The sequence below is a fragment of the Crocuta crocuta genome, unplaced genomic scaffold (genome assembly GCF_008692635.1).
Source record: "Crocuta crocuta isolate KB4526 unplaced genomic scaffold, BGI_CrCroc_1.0 scaffold529, whole genome shotgun sequence".
NCBI classification, from domain to species: Eukaryota; Metazoa; Chordata; class Mammalia; order Carnivora; family Hyaenidae; genus Crocuta; species Crocuta crocuta.
In genome coordinates this window covers 561800-586994 of record NW_027530362.1, presented here as the reverse complement: position 1 = coordinate 586994, position 25195 = coordinate 561800, and the positions used below count along the sequence as shown (strand labels likewise).

The 25195-nt window shown below is 40.8% G+C and overlaps 1 protein-coding gene and 1 long non-coding RNA gene across 3 annotated transcripts in view; one reads left to right on the top strand and one right to left on the bottom strand.

Annotated features, from left to right (window-relative positions):
- The window catches only part of TEK (TEK receptor tyrosine kinase), a 107297-nt gene that overhangs the window by 50835 nt on the left and 31267 nt on the right, over positions 1-25195 (bottom strand). For both annotated transcript variants that reach the window (XM_077766093.1, XM_077766094.1), the window contains exon 4: positions 8514-8825. In XM_077766093.1, coding sequence (XP_077622219.1) covers positions 8514-8825 — 312 coding nt within the window. The remainder of the gene's footprint in view (positions 1-8513; positions 8826-25195) is intronic.
- On the top strand, positions 12407-17250 carry LOC144233266 (uncharacterized). The gene is made up of 3 exons (XR_013335632.1): positions 12407-12487; positions 12857-12950; positions 17176-17250. It is a non-coding gene; the product is annotated as an uncharacterized LOC144233266 (long non-coding RNA).

The following is a 25195-nucleotide window of genomic DNA, read 5'->3' as shown; positions in this document are numbered from 1 at the left end:
AGGACACAAGTCTAAACCAGACTGACTCCATGACAGGCTTTAAGTTTCCCCTCTAAACTAGAAGGCCTAAGTTTCAGTTCCCTGGAACTATCAGGCAGCTACACACTGCCCAAGGCCAAAGAAACTGCCCACCACATCACTCCACCACACTACCTTGGCAACACCCAATCTAGAAAGGCCAGCAACTATAGATAAAACTCTGTTACCTAATGTTAAAGTTAACCCATTAGGCGCCGAACAAGACCCTAGGCTCGCTCTGTAATTGGTTGAATTTAAAAGTACTCTAAATGTTGTAATTGGGTCTCGCCAAAAGTAACAAATACTCTAGACAATGTGTATGGTTAAACCCGCTGTCAATAATGTTGTATAATTATGATTGGATCACTGTTCCTATGTCAACAACTTCTGTAACTCCCCCAACACAAACCCCATAAAAACCCTACTCTGCCTTTGTTCGGGGCTCACAGCACGGATCCACTGTGTTGGTGAGGTCTGTGAGCCCGAGCTCGAGCCTGTAATAAAGCCCTTTGCCTTTGCATGCGTGACTCGGTCTCCCCGGTTTGAGGATAATGCAATCTCGGTATAACAACAGTTTGCGGGATTGAGTCCTGTGTCAGGCTCTGCGCTAACAGCACAGAGCCTGCTTGCAGTTCTCTTTCTCCCTCTCTCTCAAAATAAATAAATAAACTTTAAAAAAATGAAATATGGAGTAATCTTAAACTTGCATATGCATCTAACAACAGTGCTTCAAAACCCACAAAACAGAAATTGACAGAATTAAAGAAATCGACAAATCCACAAGCATAGTAGAAACTTTCAGAAGCCGATTCATCAAACAAACCAAAAATTACTAAGGACAAATAAAGAAAATCTGAAAAACACAATTAAAGATCTGTTGGAAATTCATGGATCCCTGTAACCAGCTTTATGAGCATACATTCAGGCATATTGCCTCCCTTATTAAGCCACAAATCACATCTCTTTAAGTAAAAAGACACAATATCCTATAGAACAAATTCTCAGACCAGGAGGCACCTAAATTAGAAATCAATAGCAGAGCACCCTGTATCCTAAGGTTTGGATCACCATGGAGTTTTAGCCTAGGACCAAGCCTGCTGAGGACCATGGGGTGAATCAGCCTTCCTTCCTGCCTACTCTGTGGCTTTCAGACAGGTGGCTTGAGAGAGGCGGATCCAGTACTCTGCATACCAGGGGCTTAGAGGGCTATCCTGTGGACACAGAAGACGCCTTGAACTACACTCAGAAGGTCTTGGCTTTCGGTCCATCTGCCCATTCTCCTCTGTGCCTGCTGACCCAGGCCTGGTACCCTGCTGGGACACCCACATAAATGCCTTTGGTGCAGACGATGACACGGTGACATGGGGCAATGCTAGAAGGAGAATGGTATGGATCAAAGGACACCGTGAGCTCTGGAAGAAGACAGTCCTGGGCTTGAAGCCACCCTCTGCTGATGAGTAGACCACTTTGAATGAGTTACTTAACCTGTGAACATCTCTGGAAGTAAAAGTATTTACTTTGTTTATTTATTCTTTATTGTTTATCCACTTTTGAGAGAGAGACAGATTGAGTAGGAGCAGGCGAGGGGCAAAGAGAAATGGAGACACAGAATCCAAAGCAGACTCTAGGCTCTGAGCTGACAGCACAGAGCCCCACTAGGGGCTTGAACTTGTGAACCACGAGATCATGACCTGAGCCAAAGTTGAACACTTAACTGACTGAGCCACCCAAGCACCCCAAAAGTATTTACTCTGAAGAGTTGTTAGGAATATTAAATGATGGATGTCAAGCCTGTGGGTACTTAGCAGAGGTCAGTATCCTTCCCAAATATAAACAAATGGCAACACTTCTGTGCTGAGCTGTGCAGGACAGACACGAGTGGCAGCTTGCTCACTGGTGCTGAAATAGATCAGCCACGCAGGGAAGGCAGGCAGGGACTGGCAGGGAACTTGCCGGGGCTCCCACTCACTGTGACAAGGTGCTTCTGTGAGTAATGCTGACGTGTGCAGTTCTTGCTCCTTGTGATGTGATCCTGGGCTCCTGCCAGAATCTTTTCTGACCATTTTATGCTGTTGTGCCTTTCTACCTGGTTTGTTTATATTTTCTGCCCCTTTGTGTGAAGACTGTTTAGATGACCATGGACTTCTCACTCAGCACTGTATGCTGAAAAGGAGTAGAGATTCCCTGAGGCTCAACTCCAATGGGGCTTTTCCTCCCCACCCCACCCCACTCTGTGGCTCTTTATTATTTCAGACCTTGTACCTTTTAAGCTCCTGTTTTCTTAGGTAGAAACCGTCCTAGCAGAGTTCCACTGCTGTCCACTGCCACCTCCTGCACTCACGGCTCGAGGTTCATCCTTCTCTGCCGAGTGCTTCTAGCAGGGTCTACAACTTTCCACGCTGAATTTTGATGACACAGGAGCCCAGCTTGTGCATAGTACACACAGACTAACTTCATGTGACTTGACTGGACCATGAAAACAATAAGCACCTTTTAATAGTGCCTAGTACCAGGCACTACATACCTTATATGCACACACGAGAATACTACTTGGCAATTAAAAAGAATGAAATCTTGCCATTTGTAACAACGTAGATGGAACTAGAGTGTATTATGCTAAGGGAAATAAGTCAGTCAGAGGCAGATAAATACATGATTTCACTCATATGTGGAATTTAAGAGAGAAAACAGATGAACATGGGGGAAGGGAAGGAAAAAGAAGATAAAAAGAGAAAGGGAAGCAATCCGTAAGGTATACTTAACTACAGAGAAGAAACTGAGGGTTGTTGGAGGGGAGGTTGGTGGGGGGATGGGCTAAATGGGTGATGGGCATTAAGGAGGGCACTTGTTGGGATGAGCACTGGGTGTTATATGTAAGAGATGAATCACTAAATTCTTCTAAATCCTGAAACCATTATTACACTATATGTTAACTAACTTGGATTTTAATAAATAAATTAAATAAATAAATAAAAATAGTGCCTACTATTAGGCACTACTTTTTCTAAGCACTTAACACATAGCTAATGTTCATAATATTTCTATCAGATAGTTACTACAATTATCCTAATTTTACCAATGAGGAAATTAAAATACAGAGAGGCTAAGTAATTTGTCCAAAATCACACAGCAAGTTCATGGGAGAGTCAGGATTTGAACTAGGTATCTTGGCTCTGGAAGTCTCTCATAGGTTATATAACGTTAGCACTCAAAAGGCTTTGAAGTCCTATTACGTCATTTATAAATGAGATTGCTAAGGCCTGAATTTGAAGATGAGTTGTGTAACATCATTTGGATGGGCTAATTAACTGACAGAACTTAACTAAGAACATGATCCACTTTTTCCTTAAGGGCTGGACAAGAGAATTGATGATACTAACAGTTATAAATAAAGAGGCTTCTTGGGGCACCTGGGTAGCTCCATCGGTTAAGCGTCCAACTTCGGCTCAGGTCATGATCTCATGGCTCGTGGGTTCGAGCCCCGTGTCGGGCTCTGTGCTGACAGCTAGCTCAGAGCCTGGAGCCTGTCTTTGGATTCTGTGACTCCTTCTCTTTCTGACCCTCCCCTGCTCATGCTGTCTCTCTCTCTCAAAAATAAATAAAACATTAAAAAGATTAAAAAAAAGAGTCTTCTCATGGATGTAAAATAATTAAGTTCAATTTTGGGTATCTCCTTTAATGATAAAGACTAAGGGTAGTTTCATGTCCATTATTATAATGTACAATTTCACAACAGTGCTGTGAAGTGGTGTATCCTCTGTCTGCACATGTGGGATATGGAGTTAAGGGTGACTTAGTCCCTTACTCAAGGCCTCCTGACAGTGAGTAAAGTGAAAATTGAGACACAAACTCAAGATGCCCACACTTGTTCAACCCCATCAGCCCTCTGGGTTGATCTTACTCCTTCCGCATAGCCTTAGCTCTCAACTGCAGCCATTCTGAACTATATTCAGGCCTGCAATGGACCAAGTGGTCACTCACATGCAAGCCATGGGCCCCCTCCCTTCTCCTCTGCCCCTGCCTTTTCCCTGGGTCTCACCATGCCCCACTCCTCTTTAGTCTCCAGGTAGATGTCCCTTTCTCCAGGGGCCTTACTCATGCCCTGGGATCCAGGGTAAGTGCTCCAAGTCTGTTCTCCAAATGTCCTGCACTTTCCCCTTACAGCCACCCGCAGCACGGCTGCCCGGCTAGACTGAGCCCTCCAGGACACAAGGTCACATCATAGTCCCCACCAGACACATGCTTGGTAAAGACTAAAGTACACAGTAATGTATATAAAGCTGCTAGGGGAATGTCAGGCGGGTAAATACTCAGGACATGTTACCATTGCTTTATCTCCCATGTGTGACGCGAGTAGAGGCCTAAGAGTACTTGTGAAATGAAAGAATAAATGAATGGATCGGATTTCAAATTTTCCTATTTTCTTTAGGCTTTTAGCATATTCATTTGTGTTATTTAGATATAAATGGCTCCCCTCTATCAACTTCACAAATCGTGTTTGGAAGATTTGACGTTCTTAAAGTTATTTCTCGAATGAAAATAGGAAGTAAATAACCTATGTTTCCTCCCAAGGGGACACTCCGGCAGACGCTTGGATGTGAAAATGTTTCAAACATCATTTATACCTCCGTACCCCCAAATGAAATCACCAGGGAGGTTTGAACAAATTGCTTCTGATTTTTTTGCATGATGCCATTGATAAAAAACAGTTTGGCCATTTGGAGTGCGCGAGCCAATTTAAGCATGTTTTGGCACATCTCAAATGGATTTTCCACTTCCTCCCCAGATGCACGAGTCAGCAGCAAGCAGGAATACATGGATGTTTACCCTATCCTGCTGTGTCCCTGGGCAGGCACCTCTGAGATCCCATGATGTTTTACTAGGGAATTAATAGTATCATGAAGACACCGTTGTTGAGGTTTTCCTGATTTACCATAAAGGATATCACTTTCCTTGCACTGTATTTCAGCTACTGGATGGTCAGCAAAAGAAGCAGAATCTGTTCAACAGACTGAGATGTTGTTATTACAGCATAGGAAGGGGGCGTCTCAGTGGCTCAGTCATTTAAGCATCTGATTCATGATTTCAGCTCAGGTCATGATCTCACGGTTCGTGGGTTCACCAACCCACTGCTTAGGATTCTTCCTCTCCCTCTCTCTGCCCCTCCCCCTCATGCACATGCCCGCTCGCTCTCTCTCTCTCTAAGATAAATAAACATTAACAAAAACAAATGTAGGAAAGAAAGTACTACCTATTTTTGTATAAATAAAATAAAACTACCTGTTTTGTATAAATTTTGTATACCAATTACATTAATGGATGGTATTCAATTTTTTCTACAATTGAGTAGAAAAATAGTCTCACTCAATTACTGCTTATTCCAGGGAACTATGACAATTACTGAACATTTACGTTGAGCCAAATAGGTTGGTGGTCTCATTTGATTCTCAAATCTATGGGGTAGCATCTCTATCTCCGTTGTATTTTTCAAAAGAGGAAAAATGATTTCAGTGAAGAAACTTGCCTTCAGCATACCATTTAGTTACAGAGTCAGGCTCCAACCCACGTCCCTACACCCACTGTGCCCTGGGCTGCTTTGTAGGGTTTCCGTTGGAGTTGTTCTATTTTATAAAACAAGTGTTCAGAATGGGGGAGGGTGGTTCACAGCAGACGTGGGCAAACACCCAGGGTGTTGCAGTGGTCATCCATACAGACTCTGCAGTCAGATCACTTGGCTTCAAATCCCATTCCCAACATTTACAAACTGCTATTGTTATATATAACTTATTCTATAATGTTTCACTTCACCCAAGCTTTTAGCAACACACCTATGGTGTCAATCAAAGCTTAATTTGAATGCGCTCATGGGAACTGGCTTTTGGTAGATACCATCTTATTTAAAAGTGAAGACAATTTTGAAGGTATTGTTATTGTCCTCATTACACAGATGATGAAAAACAAGACCAATGGGTGCCACGTAACTTGTCCAAGGCCACAGAGCTGGTAAATGGTAGAGACAGAATTAAAAGTCAGGTGAAAGGAATCTAAAAGGCATCATCTCTCCACTGCTAAGTCTACCTTCACCTCACGTAACTGAATTTAAGTCCTTTACCTGTGCTGGCCTAAACTGTCAGGATGGAGCAGCCATTGGTCTTTGACTTCCAATGTATTGATTTAATACTCTCTACAGGTTCTTATTTCTACGCTGTCAAGTTCAGCCCCAGGCCATCCTGGAAAGAACACAATAGCACTTCACATTTCATTCCTATGAAGCCACTGGGGGACAAATCTCAGATTATCTTCATTCAGAATGTGGAGTTATCAGCAAAGAGACATAACTCTCTATGCAGGTCAAATCCTGAATGACACATGCAAAAAATAATAGAGTTGACTTTTTAGCCATGATAGCTTTGGCACACCTCACATCCCTTTGTTCAAACTCTCTTCCCTCACCGGAGAGCTGCCTTCCTGGGAATGTCTGCTGTGCACTTTTCCCACTCACCTCGTGTCATGTAAAGGTGAATATTGCAGTTTTGCTAAGAAAACCTTTTCCTTCATTTGTCATGAATAGCGATTTTATCATTTTTTACTTGAAAATGAGCTTGCTGCCTTCAAGTCTTCTAATTACCAATGTTAGCAAATTCAAAGAAATATTTTCAGGTGGACCCCAGCTAGCGGCGGACTCTCCACCCTTGCTACTCAGAGGCACCTTACCACCTGGGATGTTGTTAGACATACATGATCTCAGAGCTCTCCTCAAGGACCTACTGAATCAGAATCCACATTTTACCAAGACCCACGGGCAATTTATAAGCACATCAATGTTGAGAAACACTTGTCTAAAACAATGTAGACTCCTATATTTTAAAACAACAAAAAACACAAATAAACAAAAACAACAACAAAAACTTGCCAATCAGAGAAATGTGTAGAAGTGTGTTTTATCTGGATCAGTTTTATGATTACAAACCAAACCCTGAAGAGTTCACAGTCATGGTTTCATGAAATGACACATTCTCAGGCCACAGTCCCTGTGGTTATGATGACATCTATTTGGAAAGGACTCCTTCATTAAAGGTATGACTGGCCCAGTAAAAAGGGCTGATAACTGAGCGGCCAGATCATTCCAGTCAGAACAAGGAGAGGTCATCTCTGCTGGAATTCTGTACCCTCCTCCCAGCAGGCAGCACCACGGTACCAGAAGTTTAGCTGCCTGTCCAGACCTGGGAGCCTTAGGACAAAACAGAATCATTAAATAATGTTCACGACACTGTCTTCTCCAGTTGCCATCAGGATCTGCCTAAAGATTTAGCTTAGAGCCACTTGTAGTTTGGGAGAAAGGCTCCATCACATCACTGCGTTGGTAGGTGGTAGCAAAGAGTAATACCTGACCCCTCACTCCACTCCCTGCACCCTTTGCAAAAGGCCCTCAATGTTTCCCTTCAAAGATGTGGTGTTCTGTGAGCTAAGTGCAGTAATTCAACTTTTAGCATGAAATCACGGCCTCTTTTCCAAGAATGATATACTGCCTACAAAAAAGTCCCCAATTCTTCATCTCTCCCTGTCACCATAATCTTTCCCATTTAGTTGTGTGATTGACCATCCATTCTGACTTTAGGCTCAGCTGTCTGACTTTCTTTGGGCAATAAAATGAGACAGAAGTGAGAGTATGCTGGGTTTCAAGAAGCCTTGTGCATCTCCATTTGCTCTCTTGCTCTTCTGCCATCTCTGTGAGAATATACATAGAGTAGCCTGCCAAAGAACGACAGACACATGGAACAGAGCCAGGCTGGCTCAGCCAAGGCCAGCATAATAAGCCTACAGTCACCTAACATCCATGTGTGGGAAAGCCCAGTGGAGAATGGCAGAGCCACCTACCAGCCCCGCTGACTTACATGCATAAGCCATCCATGCTTATTGTTGTATGCCACTGTGGTCTGTGGTCATGTGACACACAGCATTACTGTGGCAACAGAAAGCCGATACACTAAGTCACCAATGAAGTTGAGTTATTGATAGATGTTTCCCCTTAAAATTTTTTCTACCACATTTTCCCCTGAAAAGATTAACTTCTGTGAAGAATATTCAGGGGCAAGCAAAACAAAGAATCAAATGATCAATGAGAAAGCTCAAAGTGGCCAATATTTTGTCATGGAAAGTTGTCTTCATCACTGTGATTTTCATATTACATACATGTAACATGTTCATATCTCCATAAGGGTCATGAAGTTCTTAGTAGAAAATATAATACATTTCATCTCATGACAATGCCTAGTGAAGGGGTTGAATGGGCGAGAAGTGGACTGGCCAGTCTCTTTGATCTCTAATGCTATATATATATTAAAGACACGTAATGTCTGGAAAGAGGCAGACAAGGTCTTCAAGTTCCACACTCACACAGCCCATGTCCAGTCTCTGAGCCATCAAATGCCAAAACAAAAGCTGTGTGTGAGTCTCAGCAGACCTCACCTGCCCCGGACTAAGGGGCCTGTTACCTTGCTGGCGCATCTTCATGGTCCGTATCCTTATTGCTTCTCCTCGAACTCGTCCTTCACAGAAATATGCGCCATTGATTTTGCTAGCCTTTTCTCTCTTCCAAACGACTTTTTTAGCCCACTCCCTGGTCGCATCTTGAGTAACTTCCAGTGGATCCTGGTGCTGGTTCATTAAGGCTTCAAAGTCCCTTCCTATGGTGATGGGCTCATGGGGGCGCCATCCAGTGGCAATGCAGGTGAGGGATGTTTCTGCATCAGACACGAGAGGTAGGGAATTGATCAAGATCAGGTCCATGGCACTGTCCACTGTTCCTAAAAAGAAAGCACATAATCTATGAGGAAGGTTATTAACATGGCCCCACAGATGAACTTGTGCCTACAAAGCCCTATCTAAAAGTAGCTTGGGAGCAGTGTTTCTAAAATACTACTTTTCCACAGGACAAGATCCAAAACTCTTTGTCATGGCATCACCCAGACACTACGAACCACTCCTGCTCCACTGCACACCCTAACTGCAATGAACCATCAGTTATTCTCCATCCCCAAGAAAAAGCTGTGTATTATATAACTCTGCCCACTAGAGTGTCTGTGACATTAGTTAGGAATTCAGCAAATGCTTGTTGAGATAAATTCATGATAATAGCATTCTTATCATTAATTATTGATAATAATTATCATGAATTCTTAAAAATTAATGATAGGGCCACCTGGGCGACACAGTCGGTTAATCATTCAACTCTTGATTTCATCTCAATATGTGATCTCACGGTCATTAAGACAGAGCCCACACTAGACATGGAACCTGCTCAAGATTTTCTCTCTCCCTCTCTCCCTCTCCCTCTGCACTTACCCTGCTCACATAGCCATCTGCTCTTCCTTTCAAAAAAAAAAAATCAAATCAAATAAAAACTTAATGATAATGTGGTACTGCCACAAGAAAGNTTATATAACTCTGCCCACTAGAGTGTCTGTGACATTAGTTAGGAATTCAGCAAATGCTTGTTGAGTTGAGATAAATTCATGATAATAGCATTCTTAGCATTAATTATTGATAATAATTATCATGAATTCTTAAAAATTAATGATAGGGCCACCTGGGCGACACAGTCGGTTAATCATTCAACTCTTGATTTCATCTCAATATGTGATCTCACGGTCATTAAGACAGAGCCCACACTAGACATGGAACCTGCTCAAGATTTTCTCTCTCCCTCTCTCCCTCTCCCTCTGCACTTACCCTGCTCACATAGCCATCTGCTCTTCCTTTCAAAAAAAAAAAATCAAATCAAATAAAAACTTAATGATAATGTGGTACTGCCACATTCTAAAGAAATATATCAACTATATACATGGCATGCTAACTTTATAGACTCTCGTTGTTACCAAAGATTTGTCCAATCCCATATTAAATCCCACAAGAGAGGGACTGAGTGAGATCCACCTTTCCATCTGAGCTTCATTTGCCTCATCTTTAAAACAAGGCTAGGGGCACCTGGGCAGCTCAGTTGGTTAAGTGCCCGACTTTGGCTCAGGTCCGATCTCATGGTTCATGGGTTTGAGCCCCGCATTGGGCTCTCTGCTGACAGCTCAGAGCCTGGAGCCTGTTTCGGATTCTGTGTCTCCCTCTCTCTCTGCCTCTCCCCCACTCATGCTCTGTTTCTCTCTGTTTCAAAAATAAATAAACTATAAAAAAATAAAATAAAATAAAATAAAATAAAATAAAATAAAATAAAATAAAACAAGGCTAATAAGACCCATCTTGCAGGATTCTTATGAAGATTAAAGGAGATAAAGTACGAAACGTACAAATTACTGTGTCTGCTATAAGTGGGGTATACAATGACCAATATTTCAGCTCTCTTTATTGTTTTCTGAACACCTAGGCCCAAACCTCAACTGTCTCCAAATGTAGTTAAGAAATCCTATCTGGCCTTTAAAAGTTGTTCCATAAATGATGAAGCACGTTTTAGAAAAGAAAATCCTTTTTTTTTTTTTCACTTTTTGTCCCTCCTCTTCCTTCCCTCCACCTACTTCTCTTTTGATGTCCAAAGTTTTTAAGATGAACAAATGAAATATGTGCCTATTCTCTCCTCTTGTTGAGTTTGGAAAACTAGGGATGGAGAATGTTCTCTCGTTCAAGTGATGATTGATCCCCAGGTCTATATACAATGATCAGGAGGCTGGACAGGTCAAGCACATTTGGTGACAAGGACCAACTCGAGTCTCAGGAACCTTTGTGAAGATGTAGAGCAATTCAAGTAGACAAGATGTCATTTCCTTTAATACCCATTAAATTCTCTGAACAGCCCTGTGAGGTGTGCACCATTATCTTATATTTCAGTATGAAGAAATAAAGGCTCAACTGATTGAGTAGCAATTCTATCTCCCACAGCTACTGAAGTGCTAGCTACAATTCAAAGTCCCACGGATCTTCAGTTCCTTAGATACATACACCATGCCCTTTCCTACCTCAAAGACTGCACATGCTGATCTCTGCACCTGGCTCCCCTCCTTGCATGGCTAACTTCTGCATACCCTGAGAGTCTTGGCCTAAATAACTGTCTCACAGATGGCTTTCCTACATACTTGACCTATACTATCTATACGCTCTCATCCTGTTATCGTCTAACTCAGCCTCCTGTTTGTTTCCCTCATAAAGGTTGCCACAATCTGGGACTATTTTATTCATTCTCTTCTCTTAGATGGTAAGTTCCGTAAATACAAGGATTGAAGCTATTTTGTTCACATTGACATATACAGGAATACCCTGCCTTGTCCCCTTATGTAAAGGATTAATACATATTTGTTGGATGGATGGGTGGGTCGATGGATGGATGGATGGGCAAATTTTATCCGAGATCTATCTGATTCAAGTTCACCATTCCCACTTTTAGAATAATGAGGTTAAAAGTGAAAGTACTCTTCTTAGTCTAAACTCTCCTCCTTGTCCATACTTAAAGGCTGTTTTGAAAATTACAGAGTTTAAAAAAGGAAAAAGCAAATGCTACAATTTTTATAAAATGTCACAGAGAGGTGATCAATTGTTGCTGAGTAATGAGGGTTGACTAGTATTCATTTATGAGAACTTTTTCAAGCATCTACTTATGCCAAGCATTACATCTGCCATGAAGTCCTCATACAATTTTTTCTCATGGCAACTGTCAATGTTGGGTGTATGCAATGATGTTCTGAGAATGAGTCGGTTGAGAGTTACATTTTTATCTAATCAATTAGGAAGAATGCCAGAGTGAAGTCTTAAAGTAAATGGGAATCAGAGCTGTATTTGTTTTCTTGTAATCTTAACTCAATACATGGGTTTGAGGGAGAAAATCTGGCCTAGAATGCATTTCCAAGCATGACCCTGTAGCACCCATCTTGCTTCAAGCCTCAACAGTAACTTTAAGATCTCCAGAGAAGAGACGGGTTGAGATAAGGAATATGTAAGAAAGGGTAAGCTAGGAAAACTAGCAGTGGAATTACAGCCTCCAAAAATAACACCAGAGCACAGCCCCCTCTTCCACATGTATATCCAGCTGTGCCTCAGAGTGAACACCACCTCATCTCTCATGCTCACTCATTCCAGGCATGTCCCCTGAGAGAGTCATCAGAGGAAGGAAACACTGTAATTCTTTCAGCTCCGGTTCAATCCAGCCTCATTTTCTAGAACCAGTGGAATGACTTGCCAACACCAAGGGATCTGCTCCAAACTCATTGAACTGCACTGGCACTGGCTGTGGTTTAGTTAATGACTTTAGGAAATAATAGAGAAAGCAGTTGATTTGAAGAGACAGCCATACCTCATCTGTAAATTCTTTCTGGGTATGGATTTGGTTTCTTTTTCCTTTTGTTCCTCCCAGTTCTCTCCCTTTACTTTCAGTGACGGAAAGGGAGACTGTGTGCTGCGAGCGTCCAGACTTGGCGACACTTTCCTATCCTTACTCAGCATGCCAGTGACAGGAAGCCCTCTCCCACCAGTGAGTTCTCTGCCCTTGGAAATGGCATTTACAATAAAGAATTACAAGGATTTGTATATGAGCTTTGGGAATGAGAAGAAATAACTACCAGATTCCTGGCATGGATCTTAAAAATCTTGTTGTAGTTTTCCCCAAACAAGGGCACATATTTGTACGTGTCTGTGTATGCCTGAAGAAATTCTGGAAGGTGATACATGAAACTGAGAACAAGAGGGATCCATTAGAGGAAGGCAGGGTGGTTAGGAGACAGGGAAAAGGGGAGGTTTTTCACCATGTACTTATATATGCTGGCTTTTGAACCATTTGAATAATACCTACACATAAAAATTAAATGTAAAAAGTAAATGTAATTGCTCTTCCCTTAAAAAGATGCATTTGGAAGGGAATCAAGAGCCACAGAAATATGTACGTCTCTAGTCATCGGTCCCTACATCCATCTCAGATCTCCTTGGACTGTATCCAGGTAATGCATTCTCTCTTTCTTTCTTTTTTGTACTAATAGGAAATGTGATGCCATTCCACAATGCTGGGGGTGAGGGGAAATATGGGTTTAAAAAAGTTTAAGAACAGAGAGAACAACAGCCACACTTAATCTTTCTTTCTGTTTGAAATTATTACTTTTTAAGTTTTTAAAATTTATTTATTTAAAAAAAATAAAATAAAAATTAAAAAAAAATAAAATTTATTTATTTTGAGGGGGTGGGATACATGCATACATACAAACACACACACACGAGCAAGTGAGAGAGGGGCAGAGAGAGACAGGGAGAGACAAAGAATCCCAAGCAGGCTCCACACTGTCAGCACAGAGCTCAATGTGGGACTCAATCCTATGAACCGAACCGTGAGATCATGACCTGAGCCAAAACCAAGAGTTAGACGCTTAACCGACTGAGCCACCTAAGTGCCCCATGCACTTAGCCTCTCAAAGAGAATAAAGGAGTGAAGGCCCTAATGCAATGGGTATAGCTGTGGCCTGTAGCTTCTTGAAAGAGTTCAGCCACTGACACTGGACGGCGTGACTACAGTCACATAGCTGGTGCCACAGAGGAATCTGCTGCCAGGGACACTTTCCTCAGAAAAATGGCCAAAAGACAGACCCCATCTGGTCTCAGACCAGAATCAGCTCCCGTGCCTCACATCTTTTCCTCCGTCTCAGCACGGTCTTCTAAGTCCTGTTGGGGACCGGGATTGAGCTATTTTGCCACAAGTGTAGTCTGAGAGCTCTGCTCCAATTCAGTACTTAGCTCATTACACTTCTATAATCAAGGCTAAGTTTGCACGTTGAATTTCACACATCTTTTATATTCTGGGAATTGGTACTATTTTTCCTTAGCAAAGACCTTGCAAACACTTGTCAATATTTGCCTAAAATGTGTCTTATTTACTTTCCATCATGACATAGCATCCGCCAAATTAACAAATGATTGTCCATTACAGTGGAGGCACAATAATATCCTAAAATGTCATTTTGCTCATTCTATTTTTGCTGTGCTATACAGCCCATCATCTAATCTTTCACAGTAACATTTGCTTATTAAATTGCCTCATGGTGCACTGAAAATGTTTATTGTTTTTGCACTTCAATTTTCTTGTATTCAGTATTACTCTGAATAATGACTCAAAAACCAAGAAATAGAAAGATTTTTCTTTAAAAAAAAGCCACAGAAAAATAGATGCATAGATCAATGGAACAGAATAGAAAGCCCAGAAATAAACTCTCAATTATATGGTCAATTAATCTTCAACAAAGAGGGCAAGAATATGCCATGGGAAAAAGACTGTCTGACAGTCTCTTCAACCAATGGTGCTGAGAAAATTGGACAGCAACATGCATGAATGAAACTGGACCACTTTCTTACACCATACACAAAAATAAATTCAAAATGCTTTAAGGACCTAAATGTGAGGCCTGAAACCATAAAAATCCAATAAGGGAACATAAGCAGTAATTTCTCTGATATCAGCTAGAACAGCCTCTTTTTAGATACATCTCCTGAGGCTAGGGAAACAAATGCAGAAATTAACTACTAGGATTACATTAAAATAAAAAAAGCTCTGTACAGCAAAGCAAACAACCAACAAAACTAAAAGACGGAAAGGGAGAAGTTATTTGCAAATGACCTATCAGATAAAGGGTTAGTACCCAAAATATATAAAGAACCTATACAACTCAATACCAAAAAATCACAATAATAATCCAATTAAAAAATAAGCAGAAGACATAAACAAACGTGTCTCTGAAGAAGACATACAGACAGCCAACAGACACAGGATAAGACGTGCAACGTCACTCATCCTCAGGGAAATACAAATCAAAACCACAATGAGATATCACCTCACACCTGTCAGAAGGGCTAATATCAAAAACTCAAGGAATGGGGCTCCTGGGTGGCTCAGTCAGTTAAGTGTCTGACTTTGGCTAAGGTCATGATCTCACAGTTTGTGAGTTTGAGCCCCACATCAGGTTCTGTGTTGACAGCTCAGAGCCTGAAGCATGTCTCTGTCTCTCTCTCTCTAAAAAATAAACATTAAAAAAAAATTTTTAAGGGGTGCCTGGGTGACTCAGTCAGTTAAGTATCTGACTTCAGCTCAGGCCATGATCTCATGGTTCATGGATTCAAGCCCCACGTCGGGCTCTGTTGACAGCCAGCTCAGAGCCTGGAGCCTGCTTCAGATTCTGTATCTCCCTCTCTCTCTGACTCTCCCCTGCTCACGCTATCTCTCTCTCTCAGAAATAAACAAAACATTAAAAAAAATTTTTTTTGAAACTCAAGGAATAAGTATCAGTGAACAAGTGGAAAAAAAAAACAAAAAAACACTTGTGCACTGTTGCCGGGAATGCAAATTGGTGCAGCTACTGTGGAAGACAAAATAGAGTTTCATCAAAAAGAACTACTCTGTGATTTAGTAGCTGCACTACTGGGTATTTACCCTAAGAATGCAAAAACATTAATTCCAAGGGATACATGCACCCTGATGTTTATAGCAGCATTATCTACAATAGCCAAATTACAGAAATGGCCCAAGTGTTCACAGACAGGTGAATGGATAAAGAAGATGTGGTATAAGGGCACCTGGGTGGCTCAGTCAGTTAAGCATTCAACTTCGGCTCCCATCATGATCTTGCGGTTCGTGGATTCGAGCCCCGCGACGGGTTCTGTGCTGGCAGCTCGAAGCCTGGAGCCTGTTTCAGATTCTGTGTCTCCCTCTCTCTCTGCCTCTCCCCTGCTCATACTCTGTCTCTGCCTCAAAAATAAATAAACTATAGAAAAAAAATTTTTTAAAGCAGAAGAAGATGTGGTATACACAGTAAAACCTTGGATTGCAAAGTAACTTGTTCTGTGAGTGTTCCGCAAGGTGAGCTAACATTTCTAATAAATTTTAGTTTGCTAAGCAAGCGATTTTTTTCAATATGAGTCGTACAGGACACCAAACATCACATAATCACAACTAAGCCAAAGGTTCTCTCTCTCTCTTTTTCTCTCTCTCTCTCTGCGGGATTGTGGGTGATCATCTCCCATGCTTGGATGATCAATCTCAGGCCATGGTGTTTGGCAAAAATCAGTGATTTTTTGGAATGTTGGAAGGTGTCCATGACTGGCTCTAGTGTATTTTTTGTCATTTCTAAGCACTTATGGACAGTCCTTTGCTTTTCCATACAGGAGTAAGCTTAGGGGTCCTTCACTTCATTCCAGATACAGACCCTTTCCTCTGCTGCCTTATTGCCAGTTACATTAAATACAGTATATGACAAGAGTTTATTAATACTGTGCTTTAGTCAGCATTGTACAAGCGTATACAATGGTCTCCATGCAGAAAAAAATTCCATTGAGCCAATCGACTGCAGTGATTCCATTAGTGATAGTGAAATTCTGCCTACACAATAACTCTCCTCTCTCTTGTCTCCCTCACACCAGCCACAAAGATTTTCAAAGGTAGTGCAGGTTAATTTGTTTCTTTTTCTTCACATTTTGTATTTTCTTTATTATTTTGTATTATATTACAGTATTGTAATCATTTTTATATGAATATTTTTGGGTTGTGGAATTTGCTTTGATATATAAGTTCTTTGGACTACAAGCATGTTTTTGGAACGAATTATGCTCACAAACCAAGGTTTTGCTGTATACACAATGGAATATTTCTCAGCCCTCAAAAAGAATGAAATCTTGCTATTTGCAACAACAGGGATGGAGCTAGAGAGTATAAAGCTAAGTGAAGTAAGCTGGTCAGAGAAAGACAAATACCATATAATTTCATTTATATGTGGAATTTAAGAAATAAATGAACAAAGGGAGGAAAAAAGAGACAAAACATAAAACAAACTCTTCATTATAGGAAACAAACAGATGGTTACCAGAGGGGAGGTGAGTGGGAGTATGAGTGAAAAAGGGGAAGGGGAGTAAGAGTATACGTATTTTGATGAGTAATGAGTCATATGTGGAATTAATGAATCACTGTATTGTACACCTGAAACTAGTATAACACTAATATAACACTGTATGCTAACTACACTGGAATTAAAAATTTAAATATAATAATAAAAAAAATAAAGATAGTCATAAAAAGGATTGTGGACCTAAATCAATATCCATATAATAGAACTTAATTGAATTAGAAATTAGAGACCAAGCTATTTTTCAAACTGTATTTCAAGGAGTTCTCATTCTCTAATATTTTTCCAGAAGTTCCTGAGACTGGTGAGAAGTTCCTAAGAAATGAACACAGATACATGCTCCCAAGAAGACGCTCAACTTTTATCTGTTTTTTACATTTACACTTCACATTAGCTTTCATTTGGGGGAAAAATGATTTTGCTAAAATAAAAACATAAAAACTCAAAGGCTATCACTTTTAATTACTTTTCTTCTTACCAAACAAATGAAACGTTAAATACGATTATCAATGAAAATACATTCCAATGCAACACAACAGGCTTATTCCAATTAGCCTCTCTTCCCACATTCAAGTTCAGTACTGCTGCAGAGAGCGAAGCTCTGATTAACCCAGCTCCCCACTGACAGGCTAAGCGTAAAAAGTAAGTTAAATCATTGCATACTGAGGCCATTTTCTTGTGCTACTTATCACCTTAGAATTGTAGTAGTGGTACAGTTTCACTGATATAGGTTTGGAATAAGACAGCATGTCTTCAGAAAAACAATCTGTATGATTTCTTGGAAGTCTGGTACTGACTACATTTAAAACCTTCCAGGGCATTCTTGAATGTCCCACCTTTGTAATAGCAGTAAATATCTTAAACCTCAAATACTTAAAATGTCAATGAGTACTACCTTAGCCAAAAGAATTTCTGGTATCAAGGGGATTAGCAAAGAGCCAAAGAAACTGAGACAACCCACACACTATCCAAGATATTTGGTGGAATCATTTGGGTTTTAGTTTACCTCTGTTTTTTTTAATGCTGTCCAAAAAAAGGAAAATTCTCTATAGTTTAAAAACCTGTCATTACGTCATTTCTATGACCACCCATCCACTGAACAAATTTACTGAGCACCTTCCTTGTGCTGTACTTAGTCCTGGAGATATTACAATGAATAAAACAGATAATCTCCATCCTCATGTAGTTTATAGGCAAATGTGAAAAACAGATGTGAGAAACTCAGCGCACACATAAATATAACACTGGAACTATGATAAATACTATGAGAGAGAATTGCAAGGTGCTATGGGATAGCATAATGGTCAACTTAATCAGACTTGGCTGATTTGTGGAAGGGTTTGTGGATCAGGCAAAGCTCCCTCAAGAAGTGACATTTGGCCTGGAGGAGAGTTTGACTTACCAAGGCAAAGCAAAAGGGATATGAGAAGTCAGAAACGTTTTCCCCAAAAGAGAAACTACTGAGCAGTGTTTTAAGAATTAATAAGTGTNTAAGCGAAAGTCGGACGCTTAACCGACTAAGCCACCCAGGCGCCCCAACATTTGTTTCTTCTTATTGGATCCTAAGGACTACTAGGGCCGTTTCTAGATGTCTGTGTTAAAACATTTTTATCATCCTTTCTGCTCTCTTGTCTCCTCAGAAGAAATCCAGTTCCCAGGCATACTCCCAATACTTCAATCTCTTTTTGCTCTCCATGATCCTTTTATGTATGTAATAACTCTCTGAGCAATAACTTTATGCTCAAGTTTCCTTCCAAGAAGGTATTGGATAATTAATGAGAAGATACCAAAATGCACAGGACTGGAAATAACTAAAGGAAGTTATTTTATTGTATAACTGGGGATTTGGAGTTAGACAAGAATGTTCCTGATGTGAATAGGCTGTGTCTAACAACAAACTGCTCTCACCCACGAACTGTGCCAAGACAATTTACCCAGAGGGCATGCCCGTTTCCCATCCCTGCTTCCCAGCCAAATAGGGTCCTTGTCTGTCTCTTGGAGGAAATGGCATCCTCTCCCCATCTTAGAACACCAGAAATTTTCCATCCAGGATAAATAACACATGTTCTAGTTAGAATTAGTATCAGGCCAAAAAAAATGATTTAGCATTAGTTGGTTGGCAGGAAACTTTATTTTCAGGGAATAGGCAGAACATCTACACAGTGAGACTTCACTAATCATCAAGCACATATGTGCACTTAAATGTGAACTCTATTCTGTAAGGTAGCGGTGGAGGAAGCATCATATCACCAAATCAAGTCTTGTTTAAACTGGAAGGGACTTCAGAGATTGCCTGGTGCAAGCCTCACAATACATAAAGGGCAAACTGAGACCCAAAGAAAAGAGACTGTTCAGGGGTCACATGAAAGACGGTAGAAAAGCCAGGTCCCAAGTGCTGATTTCTCTCCAGGGCCCTTTCTGTCACTGGGGGTAGCAGTCAGTGTAAATGGACACATTTTTAACAGGAAGGATTTTGAAATGGTTCCAAATCTGGCAGAATGGTACCTGGAAAATCCTGGAACTTGGTAGAAACTAGGGCAAGGGAGGAAAGCCACTGAGGAGAGGCAGCCAAAAGTCTGGAAGGGTACAGGACAGAGAGATTGGGAATACCCAGAAATGAAGTTTGCTTACCTCACAAATGCCCCCGTGCCTTGCAATGCTGTCTTAGAATCTTTCCTGTCCACTTCACCCCGAGAGAAGAATGCTCTCTAAATCAACCATGTTCATCCAGTGCCAGGAAATGTGTCTGGTGTGAGAGGAATCCACATTTGGTGCCAGACCACCTTTTTTCTCTGGCTCTCATCCAGATTCAATCACCTGCCAAGTTCCCCTCCACCCTTATGCTACCCAAAGGTGGGTGTATCTCCTTCTACAACTAAATAGCTATATCCTCCAAGACGGAATTAAACAAAACTCTTTAACTCCTCTGTGCCCTGATCTCCACCTCCCAACTGAGAAGCCAATTTGGCTGATTTGCCTGCACAAAAAAGAGAATAATCAAGAAGAGCCTAAAGTGACAACCCACTGAGAACTATTAGAAGAGCAAACCAAAGAAATGAGTCTGTAATGGAAAAAGTTCAGGATCACGATAGTCTCTACAAAAGACTGATAGAGGAAGAGGGTTAGCTTCGCCAGCAGGCCTTAGATTATACCACGCAGGGACAACACCTAGCACTCCTTATCATACACTCATATGAGTGTATACTATCATACACTTAATAGGTACTATGCTAGGTACTTTTAAACTTTCTTATAACATTAGTGAAGAGAGGTACTTATATTCCATTTATAGGTCTACCGACAATGACTCTTTTGGGTTTCCTGGACCCAATTCCAAAGTGAGGGGAGGAGCTCCTCAACATACCACACCAAACAACGCTTGTACATCAGCAAGGTGTCTGAGACTCGACCCAATTCTGACATTATTCACCCGGAGAAAGCATCAGATTTCACTGAGTAAGGGCTCAGTCCTGTAAAACTGCCCACTATCCACCCCCTCCCTGTTTCAGATAGTAGTCACAAGTCCAGGCTGTTATCTGTGTATCTCCATTGGGCTACAGACTGGAGGCTCCAAAACCCTCTTCCTTGGACTTGAGATGCCAGCTGATACTTGTACTCCTGACTGACTCGCTAGAAATCTGGGGTTCCCTGGACCTCCTTAGGTTCTCCTAATTTGCTAGAACGGCTCACAGAACTCAGAGAAACACTTTTACCAGTTTATTAAAAGACACAACAAAGGATATGATGATATAAACCAACAGCTCAATGAAGAGGTACCTAGGGCACAGTATGGGGAAAGAGCCAGAAGCTTCCATGCCTTCTTTAGGATCACCACTCTCCCAGAGTCACCAGCTCCATGCTACCAACCCAGATGCTCTCTAAACCCAGTCCTTTTGGGTTTTTCTAGAGGCTTCATCACATACTCATGATTGCCAAAGTCATTGACCATTGGCTGATTCAACCTCCAGTAAGTCGCCCCTCCCCAGAGGTTAGGAAGTGAAACTTAAAGTTCCAACACTCTAATGGAAAAAGCATTGTTGTATGTAAAATTGAAGAGCTAATACATATAATACATAAATTTTATAAAAAATAAAGTTAGTGGTAATTCACATACAAATAGCTAACTTGTAGGTTGAAGACAATGTGGTTGCAATATTTTTTATTTTCTTGGAAATGCATTCGTAGGACATGCTCGCAATATCTACAATAATTGTAAAGTTACACAAAAGCTAACCCTAATTCATCACTTATTCTATGTCAGGCCCTGCTTCAAGTGTATTCTACATAATAATCATCACAGCAATCTTATGGAGTAAGTACTATCTTTGTTTTCTAGGAAAGAACATGAAGGCAAAGGGAGGTTAAGTACTTGGTCATTGTCACACAGGTAATTAGTGGTAAAACTGAGGCTCAAATTTAAGCAGACTGGCCTCAAAACCCATTAACAATTAAACTGTACTCATATGACACCATTTCACATCAAAAATGTATCTTTCAGGGTGGCTGGGTGGCTCAGTCAGTTGAGTGTCCGACTTCGGGTCAGGTCATGATCTCACAGTTTGTGAGTTCAAGCCCCATGCTGGGCTCTGTGCTGACCCGGCTCGGTGCTGACCTGTGTCTCCTCATCTCTCTGCCCTTCCCATGCTCATGCTCTGTTTCTCTCGGTCTCTCAATAATAAATAAACATTTAAAAAGAATTTTTTAATGTATCTTCAACAATTTAGTGACAAGAGGTTGGTCTTTTCCACAAACAAGGTAGGAACAATTGGGCATCCATACGCAAAAATAACTGAACCCTGGGAGAAAAATCTTCATGATGTTGGTATTAGGTCGTGAGTTGTTAGCTATGACACCAAAAATGTGACCCATAAAGAAAAAAATGGACAAATTCAATTTTATAAAAACATAAAACTTTGGTCTATAAATGACAATGTTAAAATAAGAAGACAAACTATAGCTGGGAGAAGATATTTGCAAATCACATATCTGACAAACAACTTGTATACAGAATGTATAAAAAAAAACTTTTAAAACTTATCAGTAAGAAAACAACTCATTTTTTTTAATGGGCAAAAGACTTAAGACACTACACCAAAGAAGACATATGGATGGCAAAAAGGTATGCAGAAAGATGTCTAATTTCATTAGCCATTAGGGAAATTCCAATTAAAATTACACTGAGATATTATTACATACCTGTGAGAATGACTAAAAACAAAACAAACAAAAACACCTGGTAATACTAAGTGCTAGCTAACATGCATAGCAACTGTACCCCTCATGCGTTGCTAGTGGTAATATAAAATTGATGGTTCAATCGCTGGGGGAAATGTTTCAACATTTTTTTATAAAGTGAAACTTAACATTTATCCTTTCACCCAACAATGCTACTCCTAGGTATTTACCCTAGAGAAATGAAAATGTATGCTCATACAATGAATGTTGATGACAGTAGTAGTATTTATTTATAATCACTCAACACTAGAAACATCCAAATGTCTTTCAATAAATGAATGCATTAACTAGCTGTGGTACAGCCACACAATCGAATACTACTCAACAGCAGAAAGGAACAAACTGTTGACACTTACAACAACATGGCATTATGCCGAGTAACATAAGGTACTATCAGAAGGCCATATATTGTATGACTATTTATATGACATTCTGGAAAAGGAAAGCCTTTTAAGGATGAAGAGCAGAGATTAGATCCGGGGAATAGGAGTGGGAGGGATGTGCCTACAATGTGGCAGTACAATAAGATTTATGGGGTGATGGAATAGTTTTGTATTCTGATTTTGGTAGCAGTTGCACAAATCTATATACACATTAAAACTCATAGGGCTGTACACATACAAAGTCAATTATACTGTATATTAATTTTTAAAATTATATTCAAAATGTATCTTACATAATGACCAGTAGAAATATGCAAAGACATGGTAAGGATATTCACTGCAGGCTATGCCGCAAATTGGAAATAATACAAAGTTCATGAAAGGAACATGGCTAAATAAATGATGGCCCTTACGTATAATGGAATATTGTAAGTTTGCATGTAGTTATGCCCCTGATATATTAAGAAAAGAAGTTGTGAAAAAATAATAAAAAGTAAAGAAAAGTAAAGACATCACAGAACAACACCCATGATCTCATTTTTGCCAAAATACAGAGAAAGGCCTAGAAGTCATACACCAATGCCATAACAGTGGTACCTCTGGATAATGAAATTGTCAGGCTTAGAAATGAAGACTAGGGTGACAAAGAAGGTAAATATTCGCTTACTCCTTCACATACTTAGTGTTGTAATTTGAAAATAAATATTTTTATTTATAGAAAAGCATATACAATGAATCAATCTACCGGCAGGGTTCTAATTAATAGTTGACATGTCTGTCTCCATGAGCTTCCCGAAGAAAAGAACTATTTTGTTCAACTCTCCAGCATCAAGCACTATGTTTGACAGATGGCTCATGTTCTCCATCTGTTTAAGTGGAAGTGGAAGAATTCCACAGTCATTGAAAGTAATTCATCTTTTTTAAATTTTTTTCTTTTTCTTTTCTTTTTCTTTTTTTTTTTTTTGCTGTTTATTTTTGAGAGAGACAGAGTGTGAGCAGGGGAGGGGCAGAGACAGAGGGAGACAGAATCAGAAGCAGGCTTGAGCTGTCAGCACAGAGCTTGATGCAGGGCTCAAACTCACGAACAGTGAGATCATGACCTAAGCTGAAATCAGGTGCCCTGAAAGTAAACATCTTAAATGCAGGTGACTCTTTTATGAATTGTTAATTGCCTGGCAACATCAACAGGAGAGCGGATTAGTTACAAGCTTTGGTCTTGAAATTTTGTCTCATTCTACTCAACTGTAAAATGGGAGACCAACATCCAAATCAATGACTTCTCTATCAAGGACTATTTCTATCAGTATGGCACAAAGCCAGTTTGACCACGTGAATCTGTATCAAACTAGGGTCTGTGTTGGCCTCAAGGAAAGATGTTTTGTTTTTGTTTTTCGTTTTTTTCCCCTAAGTCCCCTGGGAGCTAGAGCACCTACAAAGGAAGAAGTGCTAATGGCTTTGTGTCCCGCTGTGCGCCTACCCTCCCACACACTTCAAACCCACACAGGCAGGAAACAGGCCGATCCTGAGCTAATGAAGATTCCCTTTGTTTCCTTCAAAAGTACTTTGATTCTTGTCCCCTTTCTTACAGAACTGACCTTAGCAGGAAACCAATTCTCTCCACATGCAAGTGATTCTGGAAAAGCATTTTCACAAGCAGCTTGGTGGCATAGTGGTGGCCTTGGAGGGGTCTGGGGCTACTTGGAGATAACATAAGCTGTGGTTTCACATACCTTTGCTGGCTGACCTTCCGGGAAACCACTCATCTAACCAAATGCCACCGCCCACACCCTTGTCTCTGAGCCAGAGAATCTGCTTTTACATTTTCTTCATTGTCTTTTTTTTTTTATGTTTTTAATTTATTTTTGAGAGAGAAAAGGTGCGAGCAGGGAAGGGGCAGAGAAAGAGGGAAACACAGAATCCAAAGGAGGATCCAGGCTCTGAGCTGTCAGCACATCGTTCATGTAGGGCCCAAACCTATGAGTCGTGAGATCATGGACTGCAGTCAGATGCTTAACCGACTGAGCCACCCAGCCGCCCCTTCTTCATTGTCTTTAGAGGTGAGCCTGTGCACAGTCTACTGAAAGCATAGTTCCTATACTTTGCTCCTCTTTACCCTTCAACAGGACAGCGTTGAAGCCTCCTGCCTTCTGAAGGATCGAACGCTCTTGGCTCAGCAGCCCCTCATTGTAGAAGAGGGCTCAAGGGCCTCTATCCCTTCATTACAATTCTGGAATCTGTTGTCCTCTGGGCCTTACATGAATTATTTCTGTAATTGGAAGTCACCTACTTCTGGAAGCAAAGCAGTTTGTCTGGTCACATTCTCTCCCTTCCATTAAAATAAATATTCCTGGGATGCCTGGGTGGCTCAGTGAGTTGAGCATCCAAATCTTGATTTCACCTCAGGTCATGATCTCAGGGTCATGGGATCGAACCCTACTTCTGCCTCTGCACTGAGCATGGAGCATGCTTAAGATTCCCTCTCTCTCTCTCTCTCTCTCTCTCTCTCTTCCCCTCCCCCCCCCACATTTTGCTCTTTTCCTCAACTCACACTCTGTCTCACTCCCTAAAAATATTTTTTTAATATTTTAAAAACTCCTTTGTACTTCCAAACTACAGACACATTTGCCAGGTGGAATACCAGTTACACTTTATGTTGGCTTTTCCCCTATCAAACTGCAGGCCTGAATGTCT